Source organism: Bos indicus, chromosome 26, assembly GCF_029378745.1.
Source record: "Bos indicus isolate NIAB-ARS_2022 breed Sahiwal x Tharparkar chromosome 26, NIAB-ARS_B.indTharparkar_mat_pri_1.0, whole genome shotgun sequence".
Taxonomy (NCBI): Eukaryota; Metazoa; Chordata; class Mammalia; order Artiodactyla; family Bovidae; genus Bos; species Bos indicus.
In genome coordinates this window covers 14,498,499-14,508,433 of record NC_091785.1, presented here as the reverse complement: position 1 = coordinate 14,508,433, position 9,935 = coordinate 14,498,499, and the positions used below count along the sequence as shown (strand labels likewise).

At 57.9% G+C, this 9,935-nt stretch overlaps 1 protein-coding gene across 1 annotated transcript; it reads right to left on the bottom strand.

Annotated features, from left to right (window-relative positions):
* Positions 1-318: 318 nt before the first annotated feature.
* On the bottom strand, positions 319-9,824 carry CYP26C1 (cytochrome P450 family 26 subfamily C member 1). The gene is made up of 6 exons (XM_019988597.2): positions 8,063-9,824; positions 7,322-7,546; positions 6,559-6,834; positions 5,036-5,194; positions 2,864-3,193; positions 319-696 (listed from the first exon to the last, which is right to left on the bottom strand). Exons 1-6 carry the CDS (start codon positions 8,264-8,266, stop codon positions 319-321), a joined length of 1,572 nt encoding a protein of 523 aa, XP_019844156.2. The 5' UTR covers positions 8,267-9,824.
* Positions 9,825-9,935: the final 111 nt, after the last annotated feature.

Below are 9,935 nucleotides of genomic sequence, written 5' to 3'. Positions count from 1 at the left end.
CCCCAGCTTGAATCCTAGGGGGAATTTTTCCACCATCCCTGCTTTGAAATCCTGGGAAAGGCATAAGAGACTTGGGCCACCACCTTTCCTCCCTAAGGGCGCGAAGTGCTGGAGGCACCATCCCACCAGCCAGGACGCTTCACCAAGTGCGGTGGCGGTGGTTCATGAGTCTCCTCCCTCAGAGTCGGACACAGAGCTGCGTTCAGTAACCTTCTGATGAATGAGAGCGCGCCGGACCCGGCATTGGAGAACGGCAGATGGGCGGCGCCGCAAGCGCGCCGCAGCCGCTGGCCAAGCCAGGTTCCACAGCGCAGCAAGTCAGAGGCGTTGCCCATCCTGCGCCGCCGGAGACGCAAGAGGGTGGAAAAAGAGCCGCAGCCCGTCCACCGGGTGCACGATGGGCACGGTCTGCATGGCGGGGAAGGCAGGCGTGGCCAGTTCCCAGCGCGCCGTGCGCACCAGCTCCACCGCGAGCAGCTGGAGCACGGTCTGCGCCAGCTCCTGGCCAAGACAGCTGCGCGCACCACCGCCGAACGGGATATAATGAAAGCGGCCGGCGGCGCCCAGTGCATCGTCGCCCGCAGTGCCGAAGCGCTCTGGGTCGAAGCCCTCCGGCGGGCTGCGGTACACTGCGGCCGTCTCGTGCGTGTCTCGGATGCTGTACATCACGTTCCACCCCTTGGGGATCTGGTAGCCCTGCGGGGAGGTGAGGAGACCCGCCTGACCACCAGGCACCCGGAAACCCAGCCCTAACCGATCCTTCATCAAACAGGCTTCCAAACGGGCAGGGACGTGCGTCTTAACCGGAAACTAGGATACTGCTTTGCATTCCCGTCTGTTTCAGCTCCTTCTCTGGTGAGCTGTGTGACGTTGGCTACATCATCTCTGAGTCTCAGTTTCTTAAGTGATCAAGTGAGACCAAAAATGCCCGCTTTGTTGTGAGGACTCAAATAACGGGTCTGACATATGTATTAGTGGTCAGTGAGTGTGCTCTGTTACTGTTCACTGTTTTCTCTGTTTTCTTCTCACATTAGGAGACCTAAATTCGAGTCCTGCATGTACCAGCTGCCTGCGTCAGAGCAAAGCAAACGACAGCTCCTTTACAGTCATCTCAATTTTTCAGCTCTTTACACTCAACTGAAAACTGCCTCTCTGTACTCACTAGCCATGAGCTGTACATAACCTTCAGATCCAGTAGCCACACTCTGAGAAGGTGCATGTGAGGATTAAATTGTTGGAAGGAAGCTTAAAATGATGAAGGCTTTCATGTTCCCTCAGCTCACCTCTTTTTCAACTATTCCACTTTTGAGAGGTCTTCCAGCCCCGACTATCCGGCTTCCTTGCTCGAACAGGCTTCAGGAGAGCCTTCCTCTCAACGGGCAAATAGAAAATCTTGAAATCATCAAGGCGTGCCCTCTCCTCTCTAGGCCTCAGTTTTCCCATCTGGCTGAGACCCCACCCCCATTCACTCCGGTGGTCCAGTGCTCTTCTACCTTGGTTTCCCTACGTCTTGCACCCCAGGCCTGCTCAGTGGTGTCTGAACTCCAAAATTCAGCATCCCAGACACTACTAAACACCTCACTAACCCACCTACCTTTGGGCCACGCCGTCTTGGTGACATGTGGTCCCCATCTGAGCCTTTCACTGCTCCAGTTCAAATGCCAGTTCCCAAAATGTTTTGGTATCATTCAGCTAGAGGTCACTCTCTTCTTCACACCAGTTTGTGATGAAGTTGCTGGCTCTGCCCCCCTTTCTCTCCACAACAGCGCCTCAAGGGCAGAATCTCTTTCTCTTGTTCAGTTGCTAAGTCGTGTCTGACTCTTTGCCACACTGTGGACTGCAGCATGCTAGACTTCCCTGTCCTTCACTAACTCCAGGAGTTTGCTCAAATTCATGTCCTTTGAGTCCGTGATGCCATCCAGTCATCTCATCCTCTCAAATTCTGGCATGCAATGGGGATACTGGCTGTTTAAGGCGAAGGGGAGAAGGTGCCCACTCTGCCTGGAGCTGCCCAGGGATCGGGCTGGGGGTGGGGAGGTGCAGCGGCAAACACCCTCAGTTTGGCAGCGTTAGCGTTCCCCTCCCCCGAGTTAAAGTTGGAAGGGACCAAGGCAGCTTCCCTCCAGAGAGCAAACTGAGGCCCAGAGTGAGAAGGGAATTAGCCAAGGTCATACAGAGACGGAGCCGGGCCTAAACCTTAACTTTCTTGCCCCGCTCAAGCCAACCAGATCACTACCCATATTTTAATAATCCCGTTTTCCTGGAACCTGGCCTCAGCCAGAACCCTGGACAGGTAGCAATGATTGGTCCCTTTATCTTGTGAGAGTGCCAGAGAAATGGAGCACAGGACAGAGTGGGCGGCTCTTTGTGCACTACCCAGGCTCACTGGCTGAAAGGGGAGTGCTGGGCAGAGAAAAGGATGATTTTATTCTAAAACTGGCCTCTGAGTTGACTACCCAGACAGCAGTCAAAATCTTCGCAGGTGGCGCTAGTGGTAAAGAACCCACCTGCCAATGCAGGAGACGCGAGACGTGGGTTCCATCCCTGGGTTGGGAAGATCCCCTGGAGGAGGAAATGGAACCCATTCCACTATTCTTGCCTGGAGAATTCCGTGAACAGAGCAGTCTGGAGGGCTACAGTCCATGGGATCGCAAAGAGTCGGACACGACTGAAGCAATTTAGCACATAGCCCGGGGTCCCTAACCTTGCTTTGCGTCCTCAACTGTGGTTCCGGGAAACGTGATCGGATTCAGCCCATTTTCCAGGAGGCCCGGAAAAGGGAAAAGGAGACAGCGCCGTCCTAACCCCTACCCCACCTCCCAGCGGCCGGCTGCAAGGCGGGGCGGGCGAGCAGCGCACTTACGTCGAGCTCGAAGGTGCGCAGGGCTGTCCGATAGCCCCCGGACACCGGCGGCAGGAGGCGCAGCACCTCCTTGACCACGCAGCCGACGTAGCGCAGGTGGCCCAGCGCCGCCAGGCTGAGGTCGGGCTCGCAACCGCAGTCGGGCGGGGGCCCAGCGCCGCCCCCCGAGGCCGCCGGCGCGCAGCCGCACGCGCGCCCCAGCCCCTGTGCCGCCAGCTCCTGCTGGATCTTGGCGATGGCTGCGGGGTGCTGCAGGAGTAGCAGGACGAGGGACGTGCTGGCACTGGCCGTGGTGGAGAAGGCGGCGAAGAGGAGCTCCACAGCTGATTCCTGCAAGACAGCCCAGGGGCGCTGTCTCCATTAGCCGGTTCTCAGGCTGTGGTGCAGGGGCCCCCACATTTGCCATTGCGCACAGGCCAGATCGCAGAGTGCTCGGAGGCACGGCTACCTGGGAGGGTCTGGGAGTGGACTGAATCCCAAGTCCGCCACCTGGGGAAACCACAGATAGCCTTGGGAGGTTCCCATAGATAATGCCAGAACTTTTTTGGTGTAGTGTTCTTAGTGCTTTAAGGGAATTAAGTCATTGGATTCTCACCCGCAGTGTGTGTGGCACAGTTTCTGCCCGTTTTACTGAGGTTCTGAGAGGTGCCCAAGGTCCCTTCAGTCACCAAGCCCAGTAGTCAGGGCCAGGAGTCCAGCACTCTTAACCATGCAGTGTTGCCGACAATGCAGCTGGCCCTCCTGACCGGGACTGCTGCGGAATTAACCAAGGCACCTGCAGCAGCAGAAGCAGCAGCCTGGCACCAAAGTGAGCATCGTGGTCCTCTTCCCGCTTAGTGGTGGTCCCAGTGAGTGACTGCACTGCTTCCCCATCTGCACTGTCTGGAGGCTTCATCATCCAGGCCCCAGTCTTCACTGCCTGCCTGTGCCCTCCTCCCAACTCCTGGTATGGTGTCTTCCTTCCTGGCAGCAGCAGGTGTGTGTTTACACCCTGATGGATGTGATCACAGGGTGAATGCGGTGCCCTCCTCTCCAGCAGAGGCTATGTTTGCTCATTGTATAGAGTCTGGCACTGAATAGGTAGAATCTGCCTGTGGAATGAATGAGCTGATCCAAGGCTAACTGGCTGTTCTGGAGAAGATGGGGAGCTGGGACGGAGACCCTGGGGCTCCAAGGTCCTTCCTGACCAGCCAGAACTGAAGATTTCTGGCTAGTGGGTCCCTTCCTGAGAACCTGGACAGTGTTGTCATGCCCTCCCCAGCTCTGCCAAGGCAGAGGGAGTGTCCACGTCTTTCCATACCACTCCCCTTCCCAGCCTAGAACTATTCCTATCTGCCGGCTCCCCCACGACTCACCAGTGCCCTGCTCATCTACTTCTAACCCCTTGACTCTTCCAGACTTCACAACCACCCAGAAGTTAGGAAAGAGATTGTTCGTCCCATTTTCAGAGAAGACACTCAGGCTCAGTGGCTCGCTAGTGGGAAAATGAGTGTCAGAGAAAGGATGGAAGCTGCTGATGGAAGGGATGAAGTGTTTCCATTTCTAACTCCCCTGCCCGCTGCCCCCCCCTCCCCCAGCCGCTACATTCCTTTTTGGGTTCTCGAGCAGGTGGGCCCAGGGGTCATTCCAAAGCTCCCCTCCTTACTTCCACTGCATGTGTTCTATGCATACATGGGGGAGGGGGTGGCAGTTTCTAATTCTCCAGTAGATGCTCAGTGGCAAAACAGACCAGTACCCGAGGTACCAGGTGCCGAGCTGGCTCATGGATGCGTAGATTTGGGGAGGAAAGGGGACACTTGAAGGAATTGTGGAATTTGACCCTGAACCCTTAGGATTTGTAGAGAAAAGGGGTGAACAAAGCGGCATAGGCAGGCAGACTGCAGAGGAGAAAGCATGAAGTGACAGGGAAGTGGGGAAGAGGAGAGCTGTTTGCTGCCAGAGGCTGTAAGGGAGGGCCTAGGATTCATGCCTTCGCTTGGCCCAAAGCCACAGAGGTAGGGGGTGCGGCTGAGCCAGGACTGGACCCAGGTCTCCTCTTTCCCTCACCCTGAGGAGTGTCTGTGGCTCCAAGTGGGGCCAAACAGGATGTTGCTCTGTTGTTCCAGGGATTCAGCCTGTGTGTAGAGACCTGCTATACATGCAAAAGAGGGGAGGAGAAATCCGGCCACATACCTTCAGTTCCTGCACTGAGAGCTCATGGCCCAGTTCCCTAGTGCTGTGGATGATCCCATCGAGGGCATCGCCTGGCTCCACAGCAGTCTTGTCTTCAAGAAGCTTCTGTGCAATGGCCTCCTCCAGGTGCCGATGCAGCTGGTCCCGGGCCCGAATGCCCTGATGTGTGGGGAGACAAGGGAGTTGGGGTAGGAAGGCAGAGGGGGCTAGCCCTGGACACCTACCCCCCACATCTTCCCAGTGCTGGTCTGGCTCTGCTGAAAGCTAGCATTAACAGATTCCCAGCTCAGCTCCACATTGTAGAAGGGACTCAATATAAAGGCTCAGGAATTTGTCCTTTACCCTCATACACCATTCTCTCTTGATGATCACAAGCCCCTCTTTGGAGCAAGGCAAACAGTTTACTGTCCTCCTAAGGGGAGGATGCTGAGGCTCAGAGAGGTCAAGCAATTGTCCAGGGTCACGCAGCTTCAAGTGTCTGTGCTTGGCAGATTACCCAGCCTGGGAGTTAGCCCACCGCCCTTCTCCTGCCTGCAGGGGCGGTTGGCACCGGTGCAGAGAGGAAGGGACACCTTGATGTACTCAGGAAAGCTCTGGCTTAAAGAACACTACTGGAAGTTCTAAACATTAGCCTTTGTAAAAAGGGATAGCCAGGAGGGCTGGGGTGGTCCCCCAGAGTTCAGGGAGCAAGCACAGTGAGAAAGCATCTGCCAGGGGAAGCATTTTGAGCACATCGGCTTCTTATCAGGGGAGACGGAGATGGGGTAGGGAGGTGTCAAATCTTGCCTCTGCCCCTACTAGCTGTGTGATCTTGGGCAAGTCATTTAACCTCTTGGAGCTTCAGTTTCTTCATCAATTAAATGAGAATAATATTTTGAGGAGGATTAAATCAGAAAAACGTACCCGAGGCAATCGGTCCATATATCAGGTCCCTTTACACATAACTATTATTTTTAATTGGGTGAATGAAAACCAGGACATTGGCACAGTAAGAAGCCCCAGATCAGTTGCTCTCTAAGTCCGGCCCATTGCTCTGAAGTTTGAAGAGGCCATGGTTCTCTAATCCGGAAACTAGCGGGCCTGGGGCCGCGGGCGCTGAGCCGACACCCACCCCTCTCCAACCCCGGCTGGCGCCGGCCTGGGCCGGGGGCGTGTCTGCGGCCCTTGTGCTCCCATCCGTTGCCCAGCCTCGGGGCTTCCAAAGAGGCGCTGCAGGCCGGGCCTGGAGGCGCCGCTCTGAGGAGGGGCTGGGGCGACTGGCTGGGCTCCCGCCACCGAGACCCAACGTCGGGAAGCCCGCGGCTGCTGGGGCTGGAGCTCGTCCCGCCAGGCGTGGTCCAGAGAGGGTGTGTGGCCCGCCCCGGCTCACACAGCGAGTCAGGACAGAGACCAGCCCCAAGGCCCACCGCCACCATGCCGCCTCCCCACACTAGGCAGAGCCTCCATCTCCCAGCAGAGGTGATGCCTATGGCGCACCAAGGGAGCCTCAAAGGGAAGGTCTGGGGCGGGCGGGGCGGCAGTACCTTGCGCAGGCCGCTGAAAGGCACATCGAGGGGCAGGGAGAAGAGGTTCTCCACGAACTGCTCGAAGGTCCGGGCCAGCTCAGAGCACTGCGCCTCGTCTAGCCGTAGCCCCAGCAGGATGCGCGCGGCCATGCGGAAGGTGAGCGCTTTAGCGGCCTCATAGACAGCGACCGGCCCGCGGGCCGCGCACCAGGAGCGCACCTCCCGCCGCAGCGCCCTCTGCAGGCGAGGCACGTAGCACTCCAGTGCCGCACGGCTGAACGCTCGAGCCAGGATCTGAGGGGAACGCACAGGGTCAGCCCTGCCAGCCGTCCGGTTTCCTCTGCTCCACGACTCCAGCGGAGCCAAGAGGCCAATTTCGGCCCCTTCTTCCTCTTCTAAGCGACCCGGACCCAAATGTGTTGGGTTTTGCTCTCGCCATTCCCTCTAGTTCTTGTCTGATGTACACAGTGCCTCCTCTCCATCCAGGCTCCAGGGGCCACCTACTCCAGGAAGTCGTCCCTAACACTGAGTTTGAATTTCCGTCGGTTCTGGCATCAGAGTCGCATAAGATAGAAGATGAAAGGATCTTTAAGTCCCAGTCCTGGCCTTATAAGCCAAACCCGGAGAAGGTAAGGGACTACCAACCCAATGCCACCCACTTGTCAGGGGCCCTGGTCAGGTTCACAATGTATGCCTAACACCTCGCCCCGGCCTGGCCCACGGCAGCCGCTCAGAAGCCGCGGGTCCGACGTCCCGACGGCCGCTTCTGTTTTGGGCTCACCTTCCGCCGCTGCCGGTGCGACTCTCCAACCGCGCCGAGCAGAGTGTGCGAGCCCAGAAGGATGTGCGCACTCTGCGGCCACTGGCTACGCACAAGGCGGTGCTCACCCAGCAGGACTGTGCGCACGTTCTCCGCGCCGCTCACGCGGATCACTGGCCTGCCCAGCAGGTGCGTCTTGAACACCGTCCCGTAGCGCTCCCTGCGAGAGCTGTGGAAGCGCGAGCCCTGCGAGCCAGGAGCGAAGAGGGATGGGGCCACTGGGTCTCGGCTGCGAAACTAGCCCAGGGATCCCAACTGCCTCTTGATAAAAACCTCCTGCTCCAGGCTGGCATCTTATTCTTTACAAAATGGTCTCAAAGGTGCCTGGCGACTGACTACCCTACGGGGATGTACATGCTCCCGTTCCCATTGGTGAGATGGGGAAACAGAGGCTTAGAATGGGGACCTGAGTGCCAAATAGCCCATGGCTGAGACGTGCCCCTGACTCCCGATTCAATGGTGGCAGGACATAGGGCCCTAGAACCCCTCTGTTCATCCCTGCGTGGCGTCGGGTCTTAGGTTGTGCTGGAGAGAACCCCAGTGACACACGGTCCCTTCGAGGGAGAAGCTGGGTAGAGGGGAGGGCTGTATATGCTCCCTGGAGCCCTGGGCGACAGAAGGAGAATGGCTACGAGCCCTGGGAACCTTGAGAGGCAGTGGGGGACAGAGAAGAACAAGGTGCGGAAACGACCGAGTGCTCACCTGAACTAACCAGTGCAGCGTTTCCCCGAAGAAGGGCCAGCCCATGGAGCCTTTGGGCAGGGGCAGGGCAGAGGCTCGGTCCCGACTCAGCGTCCAGCGGAGAGTCCAGAGGTGCTGCGCCAGGCTGAGTAGCAGTCCCGCGCCCAGGAGCGCGGTGCCCACCGCCCCCAGCGCGGACAGGCAGCTCAGCCCCCAGGGTAACATGGCGAGCCTGCGGGGGACGGGTCGCTCTAAGCGCAGGAAGCGCCGGAGCTGCGGCGCGCAGTGCTCACCTGTTCTGTCCGGAAAGGGCCCGGGGGCCTGGGGACCAAAACTGAGATTTACCAGGGGCTTCGCTCTACAAGCAGAGGGGCAGCGGAGGATCTCAGTGACCACGCGCCCTTAGGGAACGTGCCTTCATAGAGACCCGCGAGCTCAGGACTTTTTCCTGAGTCGGATGGCTCCCGGGCCAAAATGCCACCTCCTTGCGGGGGTGAGGGCTGCCTCAGGACCGCTCGCGCCGAGCACCTCCCACCGCCCTGGGTCAGCATTCCTTCGACAGAAGCAGCGAGGGAGGGCAAAGAGAGGAGCAACTCACCGGCTTGCCAACGAGGGCTGCGCTCACCCGGGTTGTGTAGACCCCCGCCCACCTCTCTCTTCTCCAGCCTTTTAACCCTTCTCGGCCTACCCCGGCAACATTTATATAGATACTGGATTGCTCCCTGCGGATTGCTCCCGATCCACACGACGTGACGCGCCTCTGCATATTTAAGGCGCTCCACGCAGGGTAATGATTGGAGGCGGTGGGCAGCGGCGAGCTCTCCGGGGGGCTGGTGTGGGGAGTGGCAGTAACTGCTGCGCTACAGCTCAGCCGGTGCCGTGCCCGACGCAGATCCTCGGGCGGGGCCTGCGGTTTCGCGCCAAGAACTTCCCGACTCCAAGCAGGAGCTCGGCGAGTGGACTGACCTAGCGCAGGGAGCTAACGGGGGCTCTCTCTAACTTCCAGGTGCCGGTTCCCAAGGCTCCCACGGCACTACAAGGTTAAAAGGGATAGGGGTTCTCCACTTTGCTCTGCTTTTATTTCAGGGAAATTGCGGTCTTCGATGCCTGCTTTGGCATCGCAAGCGCCTACAAAGGACGGCCTGGGTTGCGATTCTTCGACATCCCCTCCCCTCCGAGGTCTCCGGTCCACCACTTCCAGAATCCTTCAAAAGGGGGTAGTGTCACTGCTCCAAAGCTTCACGGAGACTCCCCCTAACCCCACGAGGAGCAGATACCCCCGGGCGCCTTTCGGGTCTCGAGGACCAAATTCACCGATCCCTCCCCCTTTGTATCCTTCCATCCCATTAGGCTACATAGTTGCTTTTCGGGCTTTTTGTGGGGCCCTAAATGCCCAGGACTCGGGCGTCCTAGTCACTACGGCTCAACCCAAGGGGTGTGCGTGTTGCGGGGCGGGGTGGTGGTGGGGATTGCCGGGTGCTTGTTTGCCTGAGAAAAGTAAACTCCTCAAGACCATCGCCGGTGCGAACCCACAGTTGTCTGCTCCAAACAGTGAAAAGGCGGCGTCTCTCTGAATCGGGGACGCCTCAGCCCAAGCCGGGGAGACGTCCCAAGTGCCCTGGAGGGCTGGGTAAGGCACTCGAGGGCCACCGCTTTCCAGTCCTCAAAGAGAACTAGCAGCTCGCCGTCTCCAGTAACTTCCAGAATGTATTGTATTGTACCTAGAAGTAACCATGCTTTCCATATAATATTTTTTAAAACGTTAAATACTTTAGGATTAGAGACGGTCAAGAGAATAAATGCTTTTCTTCGTTTTGGCGATACTCCCATTCCAGTAACTAAATAACAGCCTTTCTAAAGAAAGCAGTTGTTTCAAATCAGGAAACTCTAAACA